Here is a 25439-nt window from a genome sequence, read left to right on the forward strand (position 1 = left end):
ATATACCATCATTTCCATGCAAAAATCTTCTAAAGACATCTGAGTGAAAAGAGATGCTTGAAATAACAGTAAGCACTACACACGGAAACTGGTGAGTATTGAAAAAAAAACCAGTCTCTTCTGTGCCACTCCACCATACAAAAGGAGATATTAATACATGCATCACTGATTGCGACAGCCTCCTGTTTCAGAAGAGATGTGATGTGTGTGTGGCTAGGAGCCTCTAGGTGGATCATCTAGTTCATGCACCTTCTTTGTAGTGGGATCATTTTTGTTACCCTTAACCCTCCCTGAGAGGTGGGTATCAAGACCGCAGCCTGACACACTGAGGCAAAGCCATAACAACATATGATTTTAACATTGACAATGCCCCTTTAATTGGTAATCACAATGCTGCAGAGAATGGAAACACACAGACAGTACTAAAATTTTCCCTAGTCAACAATAATATACCAACAATTATAAGAAAATAAAATTTGCATTGAAGTCATATTGAACATTAAGAATCTCAATTTAAAAACTACAAAAATTGCACCAAGAACATCACTCAACAGCATTAAAATGCACAAAAATGTTAAATGTGGCATTTAAAAATTTAAAATGAAAAGAAAACACAATCACTGCCTAATTGCAATAACTTCTATTTGATCTTGATACACTCCAAATTAGCAGCTTCAGTATGTCAATCAAACACCTCAACATTATTTTCATGATTAGTTGATCTGCAGGAAAAACACATTGCTTCATATACTTTGACATGCCTGAAATAAACACACAAGAGAATCTATGTACTGTGATCCCTGAACAACATTCACCTCCTTTAAGATTTTTCACACACCATGTCCAAAATAATTAGCAATCATACAACATTCTGTTCAGACTTAGTCTGCTGAAGGAAAGGTCATCTGAAATGACTTCAACCGAATGAATGAAGCCGCTCAAGTATGTAATTTGTAATAAAAATTCGATGGATGATAAAATATGTAGGTGAATTTTTGGCTTCAAATTCACACCTTACATCCATTCATAGTAAGTGATATTTAAGATAAATTTTCCACTCTTTAAATATGATTTGAATATAGTATACATTTAAATTATAACCTTTCTCGACTAGAGCGAACTTGTGGCAGTGTTTAGATACACTGAATGTGGAGATAAAAGGTAATAAGATAAAGAACAGATGATGATTCTGTCCTAAACTGCCATTAATAACTCAGCCCTGATCTTAGAATGATCATAAAACTTGTAATTTTCCACAAAGGTAAAAATGGAACCACTGACACTGACAATCTGCTAAGTCCATTTTGTCATTTTAGTAACAGCATCTCCTTCTTATCACTTATTCCTGCTGCTATCCCTGTAGAGAAATTTCCTGCTTGGAAGTCTTCTCTTTGCAAGACCTCGTCTGGGATCAGCTAAAGAATAACCAGCATGGGATGGAGAAATCAACAAACTACTCCCACCTAATGGGGGAAGCAATTTTCAATCAAACTGGGATGAGTTTTCAAAGGGGCTTGCTGTGGTTACAAAGCAGGCGGTATTCTCTACAGACAAGGTTCATTCTATGAGGAAGCGAAGACATTTTTTCTCAGCCTAACTAAGTCACTGAAACTTGTCTGTTGTTACTTTGCGATAATATATAAAGAAATGAACAGAAATTAAATTCATCATGGGGCTCTCAGGCAAACTCCAGTTCATTCTTGATTTCTTTCAAAGCATTGAGTTAAAAAGCTTTGTACACTCACTCAGATTGAAAGAACATACTTATACCTCTAAATTATTTATAGAATAAAAAGCAGACCATTTAAGGATTAAACTATTTTCTCCTTAGTATATATATACACGATCCTACATACCTGGTGATGATACCCGTGTGACAAATTGTAAAACTATGTTATAAACTGCATTTACCTGAAGCCTTTAAACACTTAACCTAACTTTGACCACTCTACCCACACTCTGGCCCCATTAACCCATCTGTACTTCAACTTGTAACATTCTAAACCTTAAGGAAATGCCATCAGCCTAATTTAGTATTATTAATAGTTTGTAAATCAATCACCAAAATAGCGGTTTTCTTCTTTCCTACCACATGTGGAACTTTGGCTTCAAAATTACACTGACCCAAAGCTAAGAACAGACATATTTAGTACTGGACAAGTGATAGATTTAAGGTGACACTAGGGCTAGAAATGATAACCTCACATCACTGGAAATGGAAGAGTCCCAGCTTCTGTCTTTTGTTTGTAGCCTTGGAAAGTCCCAGTATAATCGGACTCTAAAATCATAGCATTTTTATGTATTGAAAGAAATTTTAGTGCATTTTAACAAGATTTTTAGAATGCATTCATTTTCTTCTTCTCTCCCTCAGAGGCCTGTACAGCTGGATTCATGATACTAAGAGATCGTGGCTTTACAGATAGAAAGATTTAAAAAAAAGTCTCAATAAAATTCATAAAAATTGTCTGAAATATTTCTAAAATACTTATTCTGTTATGTGTGACATATTCAGGACACATGGTAGTTTGTTTTGATGTGATGTGAAGGCTTTATTGACACTTTGTTGGAATGACCTGCAAAAAATCATTTATGGCTTCCAATCATTTATAGTTTCAAATTGTATTCCAATTTCATATTAAGCAAGCCCTTAAACCAAACCCCATCAAAATGTACCAGCGCTCACTCTCTCCTTCTCTGTGTCTTTGTATATATCTATATCTGTGTGTACACACATCTCCAAACACATAAGAGTTAAAAGGAGTCAATAGCAGCTCATTTTGTCTGTAGAGAACCGTTTTCCCGGAGGCAAAATTTAGTATTTATGTAAGTATTGGCTAGATGTATGACGGCTAGATGTACTAGAAATCAAGCATGTAGGTGGTCTGCAACACACTGCTGCAATTTCAGTTTTTGGCCTCTCTCAGAGAAGGAACACTGAAAGCTTCTGAGTCCTGTGGTGGATATGCATTAAAGACAAATACAAAAAGAGGAGCTCATTTAGACATGAAATTGGGCCTCCAGTGGAGAAAACATTGTCCATTGATTTAAAAGTGACACACAGAGATTTCATCTACGTTTCCCTCTGTTAAAAATACTTTTTAAAAGAGAAAGAAAATTATTTGTAGTATGTTATGATCATTTTTTTTTGCATTATAGGTTCTACTGGCTTAAAGTGTCTATTTGTCTAGTTATAAATTGATGTACAACTTATCTTGAATTTCCTCAGAACTGACTAATACAAGAAATCTTGTGCTCTCTTTCCCTCCCTAACTCTTCCTATGTTAAGTATTTTAATTTCCCCCATATATTAAACAAACAATAATGAATCTTATTTGCACATATATAACAAGAGTCATCATTCATATTAGCTAAGTTAATATGTCACATCTGGCAGAGACTGCAGTCTGTACAAATCAAATAGCAGCTGCTAAATATCAAAAACTATATTTGAAATGAGTGGTTTTGGTGGGTTTTATTTTATTTTTTTAACATTTTATGGGAAATGTGGTCTACTTAAATTTTAATTCCAGCAAAGAGAAATTATTTGCATGTTGTATGCAGATTAAGTTAGGAATTTGTTTATACACTAGTACAGTGTTTTACTGAACTAGCATTGACGTAATCCTGCTGTCTTACTAGCTGTGATTCATTTTAAAGCAAAGGATTTGGGTTCATGGCCATGCAAAAGAAATTTCAGTTTGAAGCAAAAACACATAGCCCATCTTCAAAGATGCTTTCAATTTAATGCTTAAAATGGATAATAAAAGTGCAAGTGAAAGAATATTTTGCAGGCATTTTTCAAAGGAACAAATATGTTAACATGTGATTTTCATTTAGTATGAAATCAAAGCATTGTGAAAGCAGAAGTCTAAGTATTTCCACGTGTTTTCTTATTTACCTGGGTATAAGAATACCACTGCTTGTCTATACTAATATTTTTCTTTTCACGATCACACAACTATTGTTCTGATCTGTGGATTTATTCACTTACAATGACTATTATAACCAGTTTAAAATCAATATTTAAATCAATTGATCAGAACTCTATAAACCAGTGATTCTCAACCATTCCAGACTACTGTACTCCTTTCAGGAGTCTGATTTGTCTTGCATACCCCAAGTTTCACCTCACTTGAAGACTACTTGCTTACAAAATCAGATATAAAAATACAGAACTGTCACAGCACACAATTACTGAACAATTGCTTACTTTCTCATTTTTACAAAATAATTATAAAAATAAATAGACTGGAATATAAATATTGTACTTACATTGCAGTGTATAGCAGTATAAATAAGTCATTGTATGAAATTTTAGTGTGTATGGACTTCATTAGTGCTTTTTAGGTAGCCTTTTTTAAACCTAGACAAATATCTAGATGAGTTGATGTACCCCTGGAAGCCTTCTGGGTACCCATGATTGAGAACCACTGCTACAAACATCCTGCTTATCATACATTTCTAAACTCTGTGAAACAGGTGAAATCACTGTAATAATCATCAACTACTTTGGATCACACAGGTAATGGTCAGTGGTAGCTACTACAATGAGTACAATTAAAGCTAACATGCTCTATCTCAGATTTTTGCTCTTACTCAAACTTTTCCCACACTATGTACTAAAACCCATAAGTAGTGGTAAAAATATCCCTATACTTCACAGACTTCTATACTGTAGGACTGAAAACCTGGGCATTAATCCAATGGCATGTGGCTCAACCCAGAAAGCCCATAAAATAGCTCTCTTTTCCAAGCTATCTCCAGTTCATGAAAGAACTTCAGTGCCCAGCACAATGATCACATAGGATCCTAACCCTGAACATGTCTCCCATAGGATGACCTGGAAGGGAGCAAAAGGTGACATATCTGAGAGAAAACCTGCGAATCAAAGGAAAAAATCCTGGCTTTGCAGCATTTTGTGGTGGGAGCACACTACAACTTCCAATGGAGGCAATATCAGTATATAAGGGCACCGAGTATGGGAGTAAGGGGACCCAGGTTCTATTCCTAGCTCTGCCATTGACCTGCCAGGTAACCTTGGCAAATCACGTCAACCCCTCAGTGCCTCTGTTGCCCTTTTTGCCCTTTGTCTGTCCCATTTATTCAAGCTGTAAGCTCTCCAGGGCAGAGACTGTACCCTACCACGTGTGTGTAACGGTGACAAACACAAATGAACCTAAGCTTGGTTGGAAGCCTCCAGCTATTACTGTAAAACAAATAATAAATAGTAATAGACTCCTACCCCCTCACCTACCACACGCAAACTGATTTTTAAACCCCATATCTTCCTCCTCCTGCACCTTCACCCCCCAACTCTGCCCCGGTCTGCCCACAAGAGAGGGAAATGCAGGACCAAGACAGCTTCAAATTTTAGCAAACACAAACATTTAGACAAGCAGTCCCCACGACCACTGGACAGGGTCTGTTGAAACCAGCTGGATATTCTAGGGGACCACAGCTGTTATGATAGAAATGGCATGAAGGGGAGAAACGGCTTTTGGCTTAGCAGGCCCCAACCCTTTGTTCTCTTTAGCTGTCCAGAGAAAATTTTCTTAGGGACACACAAACTACCTACTATTCCATCCCTTGTTGACTTTCATGCTAGAATCCACTAAGCAATCCATGACTTGGCTATGGCCACATACCACAAACACTCTATTAAAACTACCCTAAAATTATCTTTCAGGGTGGGTTAGCTTCATCACATCGCAGCGTTGTGTAAAGCAACTTCAGAACATTTTGATGTTGCATCATGAGGTGAAGATAGGAAATCATGAATGGTGTGGAGAAAGTAAATAAGGAAATGTTATTTTAACACAAGGGTCACCCAATAAAATTACCCAGCAGGTTTAAAACAAACATAAGGTAGTACTTCTTCACACAATACACAATTAACCTGTGGAATTCATTGCCAGGGGATCTTGTGAAGTCAAAAGTATAAACAAGTTAAAATGGAATTAAATAAGTTCATGGAGGATAGGTACATCAATGGCTATTAGCCAAAATGGTCAGGGATGCAAACCCATGCTCTGAGGTCCCTAAACCTCTGATTGCCGGAAGCTGGTACTGGACAACAGGAGATGGATCACTAGATAATTGCCCTGTTATGTTCATCTCCTCTGATGCATTAGTATTGGCCATTGTTGGAAGACAGGATATTGGGCTAGATGGACCATTGGTCTGACCCAGCACGGCGATTCTAATGTCCTTATGTTGAATATCTGCCTTGTGATATTGTAACATACTTGCTTTTTACCAGAAGTCAAAGTTGTAAAGATGGTGACCTTAATTTAAATCGGAGGTGGGCAAAATATGGCCCTTGAGCTCCCAGCCAGGGAGGCTAGCCCCTGGGCCCGCCCCTGCTATTCCCACCTCCCCCGCAGCCACAACGCCGCATGGGCAACGTGGCTGGCTCCGGCCGGGTGGAGCGGCTGCGAGTTCATGCTGCTCTGAGCAGCATGTTAAGGGGGCGGTGGATAATGGGTAGGCAGTCCCAGGGGGCAGGCAGTGGTTGGATAGGGCAGGGGTTCTGGGGGGTGGTGGTCAGGGGATGGGGAACAGGGGGGTTGGATAGGGCGTGGGAGTCCCAGGAGGCCTGTCTGGGGACGGGGGTGTGGATAGGGGTCAGGGGGGCAGTCAGGGATGGGGGGGGTTGGATAGGGGGTGGAGTCTCAGAGGGCCTGTCGGGGTGTGGGGTGTGAATAGGGGCCGGGGGGGCAGTCAGGGGACGAGGAGCGGGGGGGGTTGGATAGCCCTCCATACAGTTTCACTCCCCAATGTGGCCCTCAGTCCAAAAAGTTTGCCCACCACTGATTTAAATCCATATTGAGCCACTGGCTTGCTGTACAAAATAATGTTAATAAAACGGAGACAATATAAAAAATTTTCCATGGCTATTCTCTTGAATAATTAAAAAAAAGGTTTAATATCCTGTGCCCCATGTTTATGCCCCTGTAGGCTTGCTTTCCGCCAATATTCCATCAAACCACTTCATTGGCAGGAATGGTCATGGAAACAAAGTATTTCAATTGACTTTCTGGGTGATGTTGGCAAGCCCCTTCACCTCTCAGTGACTTTTCTGGATTGGGTGCCAAGGAAGAACTCATACTTGAAGACTTCAGAGCCCACAGTGCAGTAAGACAATTTTACATTTTTAACATGAGTGTTCAAATTAGAAAACTAATCCTAAAATTTGCACATCCAACCAGGGAACAAAATAGCATGTGACCTACATGTCAAATCAAATCTAACCAACAGATTGAATTTCGAATTTCAAGTATCTTATAATTTCAGCAAGCTGCTTATGATTGACTACAGGATAGGAATTATCCATGGAAATTATTAACTGATTCATTTCAAGAAAATTCACAAACGGAAAATGTTTAATTTGTTATATACATCATTCACTTTGGACTGCTCTCTTCTTTAGTGCTCCATGTAAGTCATTCAGTAATATTCTATGTCCAATGGTAAGAGAGTCTAAACACAGCAGTATCCTGCAGAAGATTACAGATTCTCTCTTTTTTTTTTAAAAAAAAGCTGTCAATTCCTTAGATTGCATTTTTATTAAAAATGTAATCTGAAGCCATTCAAAACTTCCCTAAAAAAAGCTTTGAAGCCAGTGCAATCACCCTCACATCCCTTGCTATCAGTACCAAATTATTAGAAGACAAAAGCTACATCTCTTCCTGTATATAACAAAAAGTTATAAAAAATAATCAGCATCAATCATTCATGATACAGACAATCAACATAAGAGAAAATACCACTGCCAACCTCATCAGCAGGCAAACCTCTCCCCATCTGGTAATAATATCCCACATGAAATGTCAGTGCCGTCCTCAGTATATGCATATAGGTTAAAACTATTCAGACTATACTGCATGGGCTCACTTTTCAAATAAGCCGAGCACCTATGGCTCCAGTTGAACTCAATGAGGAATATAGGTGCTCAGCACCTTTAAGAAATTCAGGCTCCTTCTTAAAGAGACAGCTCTATTTCTTCCATAGGGCAAAGCTTCCATGTAAACTAAAGATCTGTATGAATTACCTCTAAAAGAAGTGATGAGAACTGATACTTCTCCCCTTTGGCAAAATATCAGTGTTACTCCAGGGGGGATTCTGCACTCCTCCAAGGGTGCAGAATTCATAACTTCTGCAGATTTCATGGCTCCTCCGCAGAAAAATGGGGGAGCAAAGATATCTGTGGGGAACACATGCCACTTCTATGGCAGCCCGGGTGTGTCTGTTGGGAGCAACCAGCCACAGAGAAGATCACGACGGGGGGAGGAGGGAGGCTGAGCGTGCATGTGTCCATGGAGAGATGCTAAGAGGGTGGGGCTGGGCATGTGCCTGTGTGTGAACAAGTGAGAGACACTCACTCTGTCCCTCTTGCTCGCTGTTGTTGCATTCTGGACTTGGAGGCAAAGGTCTGTGTGAAGGAGGCTCTGTCCCTGAGGCAGAGCAGAAATGCAACAACTAAGCAAGCAGGTTGCTAAAGTTCCCAATGTTAGTTAACTAAGCCTCCTTTACCTTGCCAGGGGGTGTAAAGGGTGTAAATAATTTACTGTTATTGTAAATGACAGTAACGGAATCCTCACCTAGGAAGGTCTATGTGCTTTCTCCTTGTTTTCCCCCGTGTCAGACAGGCACAATGGGGTTAGATTACAGCATGTGATCTATTTTACTTATCCATTAAAAAAAATGCAAGACAATGATTAGCAAAACTGTACGACTTTCATGTGTGAAAGACTGAGCAATTTAAAGTGACAATCTACTTTACAGAACACCAAACACCAAAATAAAAGTAATGTAATTTAAATGAAAATCCAGGATTATAACTGGAATGCAGAGTATTTGTTATCAAGTATTTGTAACTTAATTTTCATGTATTTAGGAAATGCTGAACAGTTATTGTGATTTTTTTCTGTACAGCAGTTTAAGTAAATTACCAAAATAAGTGAAACTGGTGTGATTATATTGCATTACTTTGACAAATAAAATATGCAGATTTTGAATTTTTTTTGGCACAGAATTTTGGATTTTTTGGCACAGAATTCCCCCAGGAATGTAAAAGTATTCAGCTATTCCATGTTCCCAGTTTATGTAAAAGATTAAGCAGCCAAATTCAAACATATTCTGACAAATGGCCGGAGACAAATAGAAGGTCAGTGCCATGTTAAAGACATACCAAGAGGATATCAAATAAAGAACCATGACTGATATTTTAATGAAAATGCTTACCACTTGCAGTGCCTTTCAGAGGACAGCTCTCCAATAAATGTCCAACTATCAATCCTTTCATTCCTGAACTCTTCACAACTAAAAGCAAAGCATGTCTTTCTAGGTAATTGCTGGTATATTTTCCCCCATCGTTTTAGTACATGAGTGCTTCACAAACATCTATGAATTTCTCCTTACAACACCGATCTGAGGCAAGGAATATTATCCCCTTTTTACAGATGGGAAACTGCACACAAAAAACTCATGGAGGAAGTCTTTGTCTGAGCCAGGATACAAACCCAGATCTGATGACCAAACCAGTGCCTTAACCCCAAGACCATCCTTCTATTTTAGCTGGACTTAGGAAACAAGGTATTAATCAAACCTCAATTTTGGAGGTAAGGTTCATTTATGCCAATTTTACAAATGTGGAATACAGAGAGACACATAAAAGCATACAGAGAGATTGTGATTTTCCCATTGTTGCTAAGTAAACCAGTGGAAGAGTCAAGAAATGGAATCCAGGAGTTCCAATTTTCATTCCCTGACTCTGACCACTAGACCAGCGGTTCTCAACCTTTTTCTTTCTGAGCCCCTCCTCCCCCAACACGCTATAAAAATTCCACAGCCCATCTTGTGCCACAACAGCTGTTCTTCTGCATATCCAGTAGATTAAAAGCCAGGGCCTGCCTTAGGGGGTACCAAGCAGGACAATTGCCCAGAGACGCATGCCACAGGCAGCCCTGCCAAGCTAAGTTGCTCGGGCTTTGGCTTCAGCCCAGGTGGTGGGGCTCAGGCTTTGGCTTTCTGCCCTGGCCCTTCTCTAGTTTATTTTGGCAGACCCGCTGAAACCTGCTTGTGACCCCCAAGGGGTTCTGGAACTCTGGTTGAGAACTGCTTCACTAGACCATGACTCTCTTTTATGTAAAATTCTCAGGTAGCTGGAAATTGTTTTCCTAGCAGTACACTGACATGCAGGTAACTTGCAGGTTTGAATTTAGAAAATAAACAGAGGAAAACAATTGTAAATGCAAAATAATACCCAAACACAATTAACTTTCAAAGAGAAGGGGGAGGGGAATTAATTGGCAGATGTTTTACACAGTATAATTAACAGTTTATTTCAATGCTCTATAACAAGATTAATTATGCTTCAAAACAGATATGTAAGACAAATTACTAGGGTTTTTTTTAATAAGGTCAATCTCCTACATTCAAAACAATCATCCTGTGGAGCAACAGTTGCAGCTCTTCCATTTTGTTTCATTATTGGCCATCAAAGCAGTGCAGCTAGTAGAACATGAAACCAAGGTTTCAAAATGTCATATAGGCGAGACCTATGGTTTGGAAGTAATTTGGCTTCTTTCCTGTTCATCAGTGAAGCAGAAGGTAAGACCTTATGCTTAGCTGGGGCTTGGTTGCAGATAGAAATGAAGGTGTACTTCTTGGTGGGTGACTGATGAGCAAATTTAGATGCTGCAGGGTTAATGCCTTGGGGAAGTTCTTGATTGTTGTTATTATTATGGGAATAATCAGAGCCCATAATCTTGTGAAAGTGAGGGAAATCTAAAGTCATGTACTCTTCTGGACTGGCTGGCAAGGAAGGACTCATATTTAAAGATTTCAGAGCCCACAGAAAAATGAAGTAAAAACTCAATTTCAAATATTTGGGAGGGTCTGATTGCCTACTGCACTACTTTACATGTACACGACTATAACTCCAATGAAATTGAAGCCAATGAAATTTCATCAGCGTAAATCTGGAGTAATGAAGAATTGAATAATGCCCTTAGGTTTTTGCAATATTAATATCTACATATAGGTTCTATTCCTGGCTTGTGATTTCAACAGGTTTTTTAAAAATATACACACAATACAAAACTACCATGAATAACTGTGGCAGTTTTGTTTTTAAATCTAAGAGAGCAAATTTTTTTGTATTTCACCTGTCTCTCCTGATCTACACAGATCCAGCATCATCACTACTCTTACTATTTTCGCTCTGCCTTCTACTGTGAATTCCATGACACAAAACTTACAACCAGCATCATAAGAACCAGAAGTGGGTGCAAAAACAGAAACTGCAAGAGTACGAATCTGAAAGGCCAGACAGCTAAGGACAGGAGAACTAAACACAGAATAAGGCAGAACCAAGGAGAGTGGGGAGAGGCAGTCAAAACAAACAAGATTTAAAAAACAAATAAACCAGTGACTGTATTATTGATTTGCAGCTGGGGAAAATTGCCTTTGTAAATTCTCTAAATTATACTGTATGTGATGGTTATAAAATATTGTTGGGTCATAATTACTCCAGCAGAAAGACCATTTGCATAATGAAGGATCATTGTCCATTACAAATTCTCACTTCTAACTTCCCAAATTGAGTCCAGTTTTTATTCCCACCCAGGAATACATTTTCAACCATCTCTCCCTTTGACTACCACAACTACCTTTTTCATGGCATTCTCAAGTTTCAGGTTGCCAAACATATGGGGATGCTGCTACCCAATTCTCAAGTGTCCAATAAATGCAAAAATAAGCCCATCTTTATAGAATTTCATTGCCCCATTATGACAGGTTTCAGAGTAGCAGCCGTGTTAGTCTGTATTCTCCAGCAATGCCCCTCTGCCATGTACATTGGTCAAACTGGACAGTCTCTACGTAAAATAATAAATGAACACAAATCTGACGTCAAGAATTATAACATTCAAAAACCAGTCGGAGAACACTTCAATCTCTCTGGTCACTCGATTACAGACCTCAGAGTGGCTATTCTTCAACTAAAAAAACTTCAAAAACAGACTCCAACGAGAGATTGCTGAATTGGAATTAATTTGCAAACTAGATACAATTAATTTAGGCTTGAATAGAGACTGGGAGTGGATGGGTCATTACACAAAGTAAAACTATTTCCCCATGTTATTCCCCGCGCCCCCCCCCCCACACACACTGTTCCTCAGACCTTCTTGTCAACTGCTGGAAATGGCCCACCTTGATTATCACTACAAAAGGTTTTCTTCTCTCCCCCCGCCCTCCCGCTCTCCTGCTGGTAATAGCTCATCGTAAGTGATCCCTCTCCTTACAGTGTGTATGGTAACACCCATTGTTTCATGTTCTATGTATATAAATCTCCCCACTGTATTTTCCACTGAATGCATCCAATGAAGTGAGCTGTAGCTCACGAAAGCTTATGCTCAAATAAACTTGTTAGTCTCTAAGGTGCCACAAGTACTCCTTTTCTTATTGCCCCATTATGTATTTCAGGATCCAATTAAAAATTGCCCTCCTTGACTTGATTACTTTTAAAGGGATTATTCCAATCTACTCACGGACATGCACTCTCTACTCCTCTTCTTGTTCCTTCTGCTCACCTAGACCCAACTTTCTTTCTGCACCTAAACTCACCCCTGTTGGGAAGGCACTCCTGCCACTTGAAATAACTTTTCTATATCTCACATCTCCCCATCTTACTACACATCCTGCCAAATCTCTCTTCTCCCTTGCCTCTAACTCTTAATATCTCCCTGCTCTCATTTATTATTTAACTTAGCAACCATGTTACTGAACTATATGAAAATTTTCGAGGTATCATTTGTAGAAAAGATACTATAGACATGAAAAGTATATATTGTATTATTTTATAATAATACTCCATAAGATGATGCATTTCTTGAAATAAATGACTAAGTATATTTTAGTATTCTAATATTAAGAGACTGATATTTCTGCCTGGAGAGTATCAATGGATCTATGGAAATCTCTGTACACAACTTTGCCAAGGGATCTCAATCCAAACCTTCTAAAACTTACTACTTCCTTAACTTGCATCACTAATTCCTTAAAAATCACTTGCAACAACAAACAATGGCTTGAGATAAGGATACATGTCAGCCTTAACTTCAAACTTAAATCACATAATGATTCTTTAAAATATCCTAACTAAATCCTCAGTTTATTGAATTGATAGCCTCTGTCTTCTGACCAGGAGGCTTTCAAATAGTACTGCAAATTACATAATAAAAAGAAGTTTAAAATGTAAGGCTAGCGAGAGCCATCTACAGTATAGAATATGAAAGGAGGGTCTGTGAAACTTTACTTGACGGAAAAGTGCCATATAAATTTTAAAATATTTTGAGAGTCTTCTGAGATGTAAAAGACAAAGCTCTTACCGTTTCCTTTGCAATTTGTGACTGGCTTTGTTCTGCACTCTAAAGGAAGTAAAAAAAGAAAATAAATAAGAACATGGCTACATAAGATATTCACTGTCTATTAGCAGAGGGAAAGGGTCTCAATTCTGGCATGTAGCGGAGATGGGAGAGTGTAGGGAGCTGGCTGGATTCCGCGATCCACAGCCACCCAACTCTGGAACACAGTAAGAGTTGCACGGGCACAGCTCTTACAAATCTTATACCAGATCTTGGAACACAGCCACATTCACATCCACTATCAAGCCGCGTGCCCTCCATTTCTGCCAGGAGTGATGAGGATGTGGTTGGCACAGGACAAAGCCCAGCTGTCCACGCTACCTGTATGCCAAAGGAGATTTCTCCTACTCAGGGTGAGTTCTCTGCTGGCCACCTCTTGCTGAATTAAGGCCACTTTACATGGTACAAACCTGGACAATCTTGTGCAAACATTTTAAAGAAATATCTGTTGTCAAAATGCCCCACGCCTCTCTCAGCAGAAGCGTGGCTTTGAGTTTGGCAATGGAATGGCCACATCCTGTGGTCGTGAGGGGAGAGGGAGTGCTCACGCTCAGTCACACCAGACCCCTTCCACTGCCATCAGTCTCTCCTTAAGCCTAAGTGTGCAGGTGGGTACAGACCTCAGGGGAAAAACATTCTTCCCCATAGGCCAGTTTGGAGGTGTGTTTGGGGAACCGACTGGTTATTACAGGCCCAAGCTCACCCAGGCACCCAGTGGCCATCTTGCCACTACGGCTGCTCAGCCCTCCCTCTCTAGCTGAGGTATTGCCGAGCTGTGTTTCCAGGATGCTGTGGGTCTAGCCAAATGCCTTATTTGGTAGGATTTTTTCTCTCTAGTCCAAAATGACAAGTTTATTTGGGGTTTTCTGGCTTCCTTGCAGCATCCTGGATACTCAGTTTTTTGGCCAAAAGGACTGGGAATAAGAAAGAAATTTAATGTTAGGAAGTTTTATGTGACCATCTAGTGAGCCACAACTTGCAGCCAGTGTCCAATCAGGATAAAAGAATGAAAGGGTGAGCTCTCAGAGATAAACATAAATAAGGGATTCAGAGTATGAAGGTGGAACTACTACCTCACAGGGCAAAGGAGAGACCTTAAATCTGTATCTGCCTCCACCTTGGCTGAAACCGGGGACTGAACATGGGGCCTCCAGAGTTTGCACTAAAGAGCTACGTTCTCAGAACTGTAACATAATTTGCATCCTCTGTGGACTGGACACAAAGAGGTACCTCTTGGAAGCATCCTCATTCTCCTCTTGGGGAAGGGCAAGAGGATTCAGAGGAAGTCTGTGTTCTATTGGTTAAGCTGAAGAGGACTAACCCATATCAACTGGCTACGTGGCATGACGCCATTTATCAACACAGTGGACCCAAGAAAATGCCTGGCATTTTGGGGAAGGGTGTGATAGTTTCATTACCACCGTCAGTTAGAATTAATAAAATTGCAGCCTGCCACTTGGAATTCCTTCCCGGCATTTGTGTTTTATTTGCCTGAGCATCCTAATCAACCTAAGTGCAGGTTTCAATGCTGCTGGTACTGAATGATTTTTCTCTCTCATGTGCACATATGACAACACAAACTGTACAGATTTTATAGTAAACCAAGACAGTCTTTGCTTAAACATTCCCTTAATTACCTATATATAAATAATACTGTGCACTTGCATAGTTACTCCCAGCCAACAATCTCAACATGCTCTAAAGACATTAAGCTTCACAACTCTCCTGGGATGTAGGTAAGTTTTGTACTAAGGCAAAGTTAGAACATAAGAATGGCTATACTGGGTCAGACCATAGGTCCATCCAGCCCAGTATCCTGTTTACTGACAGGATGCCCCAGAGGGAGTGATGCCAATGCCAGGTGCCCCAGAGGGAGTGAACTTAACAGATAATGATCTAGTGATCTCTCTCCTGCCATCCATCTCAACCCTCTGACAAACAGAGGCTAGGGACACCATTCTTTACCCATCCTGGTTAATAGCTATTAATGGACTTAACCTCCATGAATTTATCCAGGCTAAGAGAGTTGTCAAAAGTCATACAGAAAGCAGAACCCACAACTCCTGATTCCCCAAATCAGATCTAAAGAACTTTTTATTGGCATGACAATCCAAACAAGTGTAGCCAAAGTGTAAATGGCTGTAATATTGAGCTCCCGTCAGCAGACAACTCCCAGGATGATGCTTTATGCACAAGATCATATCAAGTAAAGGTTCGTGAAGTATTTATAGTCATGAAAACTCTGTTTATATATTGCTCATTAAATGTACTTACAATATTATTTGTAAGAAATAATAAAGCAATATGGAAAAGATGGAGGGAAAGAGGGGAGGACACAAAGGACAAAGTATTGCAATTGGACCATATGTAAAACATTACATTCATCATTAAAGGCAAACAGACACTTTAGACAGTTTAGATTTTTTTTCCCCACATAAAACTTCTATATGTGAAATTTTGATAAAAGTCAAGAAGATGAATAGTTTTCAAACAAATTGTCTTTATTATTTCTTACTAGCAGACGGAAAAGCACCACTTCAGAACAAGTTTCAGTTCAGCAGCTCCCCACCACTTCTCTACTCATGCTCTTCATTATGCCCCATGACAGCTGCCAGCCAAGCAGAGTTGGAACTTGGTCATGTCAAGGTGTGAATGAACAAATATTTATGCAATCAGGATTCATCGTACATTCTGGGTTAGAATCTCAGCTACTGTATTTTGCTGTAGCTCCATTGGAGTTAGAGCAATTTACACCAGCTTATGATCTGGACCTCTGATTATGTAGGTAAGTAAAGACTTCTCCATCTACCACCTGCCATGACTATGCTGCTATACTGACTTCTGTCAAAATATCACAGAGAGTGGCATCAGCACAGCAGCAGCAGGGAGGCTGCTGAGGCTCAACTCATTTAAAGGAGCTGATTCACTTTGTGATGTCAAAAGATATGCAATAAAACTAAAATTAAACTGATTAAATATTATGGTTAACATGTACTTCTAGGCTATTCTAGATACAAGGAAATTAAATCTTTACAAGATTTTATATGCATTACTATTCATTATGTATTATAACAGTAAGATTAATATAGCAATAATATATACAAAATTAAGGTATATTCTTGCTTCTAAGAGTTTATTTACAACACAAGTATTTCCATTCACCTTTACTGTAAGTTACCAATATTATGAAATTACATCACAGAAGCTTGTAAACCAATTGCTTTCACCTTTCCAGCCATTCAGAAGCATGTGATGCGATTTCCATACCATTCAATTTGATTCAGTCTTTAAAGGAAAGCTTTCATAAACCATGACATATCAGTACCTGAAGTTACATTCCAAAAGTATTAGGCTAACAAATTTAGCCCATTTGCAGCCTTCTCAATCACTACAGTTTTTTAGGGTTAAATGCTGTTTTGAAAGATAAAAGACAGAGCAAGGACTGATATTAAATGCTTTAAAATGCCAAATAAAAATTCATTATTTCTGCATTCAAGATATTAAAAATCTTGTAGAAATGAAACAATTTGTTCATCACACCAAAAAAGACAGCAATTGCTCTTATTGGGCCTGTTTATGAGACTGCATCCAAACAATTTATTTTAATAGCTATATATTTATACCTATAGCACTTTAATTGAATATAAAACATAATATTGTTTATATTCATAGTCTACCTTTTTATAACTAAAGTTATCATGGGTAATCATCAGGGAAATGCGTGTATACACTTTGCAAGTTGAACAGGTGTTGTAATAAACAATGATTGTTTCATTTCACTCAAATTATTCAGAATACATTCTGTGAATTACCCTGCTAAATTAATAACAATGGGAGTCCATACCACATAGGGGATACTTTATATTAAAAAAATAACCTTATTTTCTTCCAAATTCCTCTTTTGGTACCATAGCATTCATAAAGCCCATTCTGGCTTACTTTAAAGTGCTCAGGAATTTTTTTGATCAAATGGTAGGACAAATAGTAAGTTTTCAAACACAGACTTGTAAATGTGAAAGGTATGAAATAATCCACTTGTCTCATGTATTCAAGAAAAGTCCATGCAATAGTTTTGTTTGTAATAAGCATTTCCTGTCCCCAAAACACCACCATCATCTGATTTTAAAACTCCCATTCACATATTCTAGTGAATATACAATTCCGAGACTAGAGCTAAAAAAACCAAAAAACGTTCATGTAAAGTTAACATGACCAGAGAACAACAAAAACTGATTTTCTTGTCTTCATTTCTGGTCACATACATTTACCAGCAGGTATCAGGACCAGACCATTTGCTTAAATTAATCTAAAATCTCCTAGATGCTCTCTGTTTTACGCACCAGTTCCCTTGGATGGAATGTTTCTTCCTGACGGAAAATCAAAAGGCTCACAGTCCCTCCCATCTTAGTGTTTCTCAGCAGGGAGACAGCTTCCTCCTGGGTTTTGCCGGTTAAATCAACTCCATTTACCTGTGACAAATAAAACATATAAAACTGATAAGACTCCAGCATTAGAAATTATTACTGTACCCATCACACAGCACAATTCACTTGGAGGCCAAACTCTGTTACAAATCTAGAAGGAACTAACATAATGACTCTGCATCTGCTCCTATTGAAGTCAACGGGAATTTTGCTAACGGCATCAGTAGGAGCAAGGAATCTATAGGAAAACGCATAATATTCGTTGTTCTACTCTTACATTTCTAATGATGATTTCTAGCATTGAAGAGAAAGAGATGACCAGGAAAGGTGTCACACTGACAGCTTTGGAGACCTCAGGCATCTTTATGCTCAAGAACAGAGCATGTGTGGCAGAAATGGAAATGTCCCCTGTATTGGTTCTTGGGGTGCCCAGGATTGTGAATCACCATGTTACCTCCAGCAAGAGGGAGACTTGCTTGTGCTTAACTGTGGGTCAGCTCCCTCACACCTGCAGAGATTTATCCACCCAAATGAGCTCCTCTGGGCTCTGCCAGCCCTTATTTTGTCTTGCAGGTTAACAATATGTGCACCCCAATCTCAGAGCCCCATTGAAGCGTTCCCCTGTAGTGTTCAACCTTTGTCCACAAAACACTCAGATATGCTGTCCTCAGGGGAATAGTATACACAATGACTTGAATGATTCAATTCAGAATCAGCTTCTTGTACAATACTACAGCACTGAGATACATATATAGTGAAACCAATAATAAGTTTGTTATCAAAGATCAAGAGATCATGAGTAAGGATAATGGAAACAGAAGGGTTACATATAAAACAAAATCATAACATGGTCCCTAGAGACTAAACTTAACAGGCTAACAGTTTCACTCCAAATATCCTCTGCAACAAATTCAGCCAAGGCTGGTTGTGATCCTGATTTCACGGATGTAATCGCACTGCTCAATTACTTCCTAGGTGCAGGATAAAGAGGTGTCCCTTCCTTCCTTGCATTCCTCTTATATTCCTAATGTTGCCAACGCTCATGATTTTGTCTTGAGTCTCATGATAATTGTTTCCTTAAAAGCCCAAGTCCTAGAATCAAGTGGATATGTGATCATTTCAGTCTTCATGCTTTAAAATTAAAAAAAAAAAGTTTCTAGCCCTCATGGCTGTGGAGAAAGCTTCAAAATGTGACCCCAGTGCACCCTCAAGTCTCAAAAAGTAGAAGGCAAATAAAAAGAACACCAAATCTATTATTTGTACATAATCTCATGATTATTAGTGAGCCTGACTCCTGCTTTTTGAACATTTGGGGTTGGCAATACTGTTTCACCATTTGCCCCTCAGAGTCCCCTCCCCACCCCTGTAATTAATTCTCCAGCCTGCTGCCTTCACATCCTCCCGCTGACTTTGCATGTAAATGACTCCCTATTGTGTTAACTTACAATGCTTAATTTACATGTAGACCAACAGAGACAAGTGAATAAATGTCCTTTGCTGGGCAGAAACCTGTTTGTCCACTCTGCTTTAATTTGGATTTCAGAAACATATTTTTAGCACCGATACATAATTTCTTACACGTTTCAGAGTAGCAGCCGTGTTAGTCTCTATTCGCAAAAAGAAAAGGAGTATCCTCATGAAATGTATGTACCAATATGTAAGAAGTTATAAGAAAAGGAGTACTTGTGGCACCTTAGAGACTAACAAATTTATTTGAGTATAAGCTTTCGTGAGCTACAGCTCACTTCATCGGATGCATTCAGTGAAAAATACAGTGGGGAGATTTATATACACAGAGAACATGAAACAATGGGTGTTATCATACACACTGTAAGGAGAGTGATCACTTAAGATGAGCTATTACCAGTGGGGGGCGGGGGAAGAAAACCTTTTGTAGTGATAATCAAGGTGGGCCATTTCCAGCAGTTGACAAGAACATCTGAGGAACAGTGGGGGGCTGAGGGGGGGAAAATAACATGGGGAAATAGTTTACTAGTGTCAGAGTAGCAGCCGTGTTAGTCTATTTGCAAAAAGAAAATGAGTACTTGTGGCACCTTAGAGACTAACTAATTTATTAGAGCATAAGCTTTCGTGAGCTACAAATGCATCCGATGAAGTGAGCTGTAGCTCACGAAAGCTTATGCTCAAATAAATTTGTTAATCTCTAAGGTGCCACAAGTACTCCTTTAGTTTTACTAGTGATAATCAGGACAGCCCATTTCCAACAGTTGACAAGAAGGTGAGAGTAAAAATGTGTGGGGGGTCGGGTGGGGAGATAAGTATTGGGAAATAGTTTTACTTTGTGTAATGACCCATCCACTCCCAGTCTCTATTCAAGCCTAAGTTAATTGTATCCAGTTTGCAAATTAATCCCAATTCAGCAGTCTTTCCTTGGAGTCTGTTTTTGAAGTTTTTTTGTTGAAGGATAGCCACTCTGACATCTGTAATCGAGTGACCGGAGAGATTGAAATGTTCTCCGACTGGTTTTTGAATGTTATAATTCTTGACCTCTGATTTGTGTCCATTTATTCTTTTACATAGAGAATGTCTAGTTTGACAAATGTACATGGCAGAGGGGCAATGCTGGCACATGATGGCATATATTACATTGGTAGATGCGCAGGTGAATGAGACTCTGATAGTGTGGCTGATGTGATTAGGCCCTATGATGGTGTCCCCTGAATAGATATGTAGACAGAGTTGGCAACGGGCTTTGTTGCAAGGATAGGTTCCTGGGTTAGTGGTTCTGTTGTGTGGTTGCTGGTGAGTATTTGCTTCAGGTTGGGGGGCTGTCTGTAAGCAAGGACTGGCCTGTCTCCCAAGATCTGTGAGAGTGTCAGAGTAGCTTCAGGATAGGTTGTAGATCCTTGATGATGCGTTGGAGAGGTTTTAGTTTAGTGCTGAAGTTGATGGCTAGTGGCGTTCTGTTATTTTCTTTGTTGGGCCTGTCCTGTAGTAGGTGACTTCTGGGTACTCTTCTGGCTCTGTCAATCTGTTTCTTCACTTCAGCAGGTGGGTATTGTAGTTGTAAGAATGCTTGATAGAGATCTTGTAGGTGTTTGTCTCTGTCTGAGGGGTTGGAGCAAATGCGGTTGTATCGTAGAGCTTGGCTGTAGATAATGGATCATGTGGTGTGATCTGTGTGAAAGCTGGAGGCATGTAGGTAGGAATAGTGGTCAGTAGGTTTCCAGTATAGGGTGGTGTTTATGTGACCATCGCTTATTAGCACCATAGTGTCCAGGAGGTGTACTGGTCCAGGCTGAGGTTGATGGTGGGATAGAAATTGTTGAAATCATGGTGGAATTCCTCAAGAGCTTCTTTTCCATGGGTCCAGATGATGATGTCATCAATGTAGCTGTTATGGGGACAAACTATTTCACATTTGGGGACAATGTATACCTTCAAATCAGTGGCACTGCGATGGGTACCCGCATGGCCCCAGAGTATGCCAACATTTTTATAGCTGACTTAGAACAATGTTTCCTGAGCTCTCATCCCCTAATGCCCCTACTCTACTTGCGCTACATTGATGACATCTCCATCATCCATAAGTGGTCAAACTGGACAGTCTCTACGTAAAAGAATAAATGGACACAAATCAGATGTCAAGAATTATAACATTCAAAAACCAGTCGGAGAACACTTCAATCTCTCTGGTCACTCGATTACAGACCTCAGAGTGGCTATTCTTCAACTAAAAAAACTTCAGAAACAGACTCCAACGAAAGACTGCTGAATTGGAATTAATTTGCAAACTGGATACAATTAACTTAGGCTTGAATAGAGACTGGGAGAGGATGGGTCATTACACAAAGTAAAACTATTTCCCCATGTTATTTCCCCGCCCCACCCCCCACTGTTCCTCAGACGTTCTTGTCAACTGCTGGAAATGGCCCACCTTGATTATTGCTACAAAAGGTTTTCTTCCTCTTCTCCTCCCCGACCCCTTGCTGGTAATAGCTCATCTTAAGTGATCACTCTCCCTACAGTGTGTATGATAACACACATTGTTTCATGTTCTCTGTGTATATAAATCTCCCCACTGTATTTTCCACTGAATGCATCTGATGAAGTGAGCTGTAGCTCACGAAAGCTTATGCTCAAATAAATTTGTTAGTCTCTAAGGTGCCACAAGTACTCCTTTTCTTATAACTTCTTACATATTGGTACATACATGTCACGAGGATATGAACCAGTGTGACCATGGCTTTTATTTACGACCTCACAGTATATTCTTTGGTAAACCAGAATGCACATTCCAGGATTAGGATATTCTTGCAACCCCCCTGCCAGCTGACACTAAGGGCTTTATGGTCACACCCCACATACATGTTTTTCAGGGAGATTTTCAAAGGCACAAGTGGGAGTTAGTAGCTTAATTCCAATCAACTTTAAATGGGAGTTGAACCTACCATCCCTTGTACTTGTGAAAACCCTTCTCTCTCTCTCTCTCTTTTTTTTTTTTTTAAAAAGAAACCTACTGCATAGCCAAATAGAAACCCATATAAAATGTTGGCATGTTAACCTGTGTTTTTCACCCAAATTATGAAGAATGTTATGATTATTATTTAAACTCTGAATTTTTTTAAATTGTGTCAAAGATGTGTTGCAAACGTGGATTTATGTGACATTTTGTTTAAACAGATAGATATTTGATAGTGACAACTATTATACATCAAAACAATCTTTTACTGGACAATGTATTGATGCAACATTACACGGAAACCTGGAGATCCAAGTTTTATCTTGTAATTAGCATTCCCTCCACAGACACGTAACAGACTGCACAGAGGATATATATGAAACATGTTTTGAGAGTAGACTCTGTCCCTTTATAACAGAGGGAAGAAACTACAGATAAACATGCTATAGGGTGGAATGCAAAACCCTGTTGCTTTGGCATGCTGATAGCCTTTGTCTCTTGCCTCCTCCCGATACTCTGCTCAACAACTGAGCAAGCTACCAAGTGAAATTGACAAGAGATATTGTTGGCTTCACTTTGCTCTGCTGCTCACAAAGATTAGAAAAGTGAAATTTGTAAAATCTGGTCAGTTTCAATTTCTTAGGCTTTTCCATAGTGGTGCAGCAGCAAACTAAAATCAATAAGAGGCCTTGTGAATTTTTATTTAGCTGCTGTGTTGGTATAAGGAGGTGAGAGTCACAGACTGAGAAATGACCAAAGCAACAAGAGGGTGAAACATTGACTTTGGGGAGAGCCCGGGGAAGGATGAAAGAAATGGGTAGAGAGGGAAAAAACAGAAATTAAGGGAAGGTCAGAATGCTGTGAATCAGAAAAAGGTCTTTGGTTCACCAGTGTCTTGAAAAAATATATTATGCATATATGGCACTGTAACGGGGCTCCCTTCTCCATCCCTTTGACCATCACAAACAGACGGGATACTATCCAGGTTTATAAGCACCACTGTGTTAGTTATTAGTACTCCATCATCAGTACAGCCTTGTGCAACAAAATACAAGTGGATATAAACCACCCCCTTAACCCACTCTCCAGGGGCAGAGAGGGAAAAATAAGCTCATCCTGACATCCTGCATCCCCCCTAACCGGTGGTCCCCAAACTGTGGGGCATGTCCCCCTATGGGGTTGTGGAGAAACATTCAGGGGGGGCACAGCAGGGCCTGGGCCAGCACCCATAGGAGGCAGGGAGACAGCACCACCCAGCCCCGTTCTGCACCAACTCTGCTCCAGCCCAGGCTTTCATCCCCATCCCCATCTGTGGCTCCACTCCCAGCCCCAGCCTCGCTCCCACTCCAACAATGGTCCCTCTCCTGGCCATGGCTGGAGGGGAAGGGGGAGGATGGACCAGGGTAAGAGGGGCATGATTGGGCACCATTGCCCTAGCCCCTGCCAGCCTCCTCCCCTTGCACTTCCTTCCTCTCCTTTAAATGTTCCCAACTGATGGGTTGATTGTTCTCACTGGCTTGTCAGCCTCCTGCCTAATTAAGCCATTGCACACCCATCTCTCAATTAAATCCACTCTAAGGGGGAATAGCTAGTGCCTTAGTGCCAGAACACAGGATCAGCACTAGGCTCGTAGCACCCTGTCACAAGCACTCAGCTGGAAAGAAGGTAAATGTAGCGATATCAAATGCAGAAGGGACAAAAGAAATCTTAGCTGACAGACGTGAAAGAGAATAACTCATTTTGGAAGTGACAATTAATCTAAATAAAAGATATTAGGTCAAAATCCATCCCCCATAGTAAGTAATAGTTAATGAAATGGAGTTAAATCAGGGACAAGTTTGGACCAATATTTAAAAGAAAATGTTGGCTCAAGCTGACTGTTTGACACCAGAACATCTTATTTAAGCTCAATATCATAAGTGACAGAATGTGAATCTCCAGCTTGAAGCAATATGATACTACAACGATCTCATCTGCAGGAGCAGAGGGGACGGAGAGCAGGGAATTTTGCAGGTAAACCTGAAAGGGTACAGGGGTATTTGTTTTTAACTGACTTTTCTATCGAACAACAAGTATATGCTTCGATTTGCTCTCTCAATTTACTCTGTTTTACTTATCTCCAATATCTGTGATGCTCTATTCTACGATTTTTTTCTTACAATCTTCTCTCTGGACCTCACTGTTTCCTCAATTGTGTTTTTTCCTCTAATTTATTTGCATTTAAGGAACCATAAATTAACACCAATGCCAGGCTTTAGAAGCCAGTGTCGTGAATTATAAATGCAATCCTTACACCCTGAAGGCCATATAAAACAAAAACAAAAAAACAACCAACAGACCATAAGTCTGCAAGACAATATTACAAAGCAAAAGCACTCCACTTCCCAAGACTGAACAAGATATTCAGCCTCAAAGCCTCCCAACCCTCCCAAATGCCCATTAAAATAAAAGAGAACATTTCTCATCATTTTCCCTTTGTTTGTTTTGTTTCAGCACCTTTCCAGTGTTGCAACACCTTCCCCAGCATTCAAAGACTAGCCACCTTTTAGTTGGAAAGAAGAGGGGAGATCTTATGATTCCAAAGCAGCAGGAGACACATACCCTTTGTTTCATCTACATCCTTAAAGGGACACTTATTTTGTACCAAGTCATAAATATAAAGGGAAGGGTAAACACCTTTAAATCTCTCCTCGCCAGAGGAAAATCCCTTTCACCTATAAAGGGTTAAGAAGCTAGGATAACCTTGCTGGCACCTGACCAAAATGACCAATGAGGAGACAAGATACTTTCAAAACTGGAAGGGGGGGGGGGGGGAGAAACAAAGGGTCTCTCTGTCTGTGTGATGCTTTTGCCAGGAACAGAAAAGGAATGGAGTCTTAGAACTTAGTAAGTAAACTAGCTAGATATGCGTTAGATTCTGTTTTGTTTAAATTGCTGATAAAATAAGCTGCACTGAATGGAATGTATATTCCTGTTTTTGTGTCTTTTTGTAACTTAAGGTTTTGCCTAGAGGGATTCTCTATGCTTTGAATCTGATTACCCTGTAAGGTATTTACCATCCTGATTTTACAGAGGTGATTCTTTTACTTTTTTTCTTCAATTAAAATTCTTCTTTTAAGAATCTGATTGCTTTTTCATTGTTCTTGAGATCCAAGGGTTTGGGTC

At 39.7% G+C, this 25439-nt stretch overlaps 1 protein-coding gene across 13 annotated transcripts in view; it reads right to left on the reverse strand.

The window, feature by feature from the left end:
• Positions 1–25439, reverse strand: part of PARD3 (par-3 family cell polarity regulator) — a 657871-nt gene that overhangs the window by 238412 nt on the left and 394020 nt on the right. For 9 of the 13 annotated variants that reach the window (XM_043509558.1, XM_043509557.1, XM_038392143.2 and 6 more), the window contains 2 exons: positions 17768–17896; positions 13392–13430 (listed from right to left, as the gene is read on the reverse strand). In XM_043509558.1, coding sequence (XP_043365493.1) covers positions 13392–13430; positions 17768–17896 — 168 coding nt within the window. The remainder of the gene's footprint in view (positions 1–13391; positions 13431–17767; positions 17897–25439) is intronic. The other 4 variants (XM_038392147.2, XM_038392144.2, XM_038392146.2 and 1 more) reach the window with 1 other exon arrangement.

The sequence above is a fragment of the Dermochelys coriacea genome, chromosome 2 (genome assembly GCF_009764565.3).
Source record: "Dermochelys coriacea isolate rDerCor1 chromosome 2, rDerCor1.pri.v4, whole genome shotgun sequence".
In the NCBI taxonomy this organism is placed as follows: Eukaryota; Metazoa; Chordata; order Testudines; family Dermochelyidae; genus Dermochelys; species Dermochelys coriacea.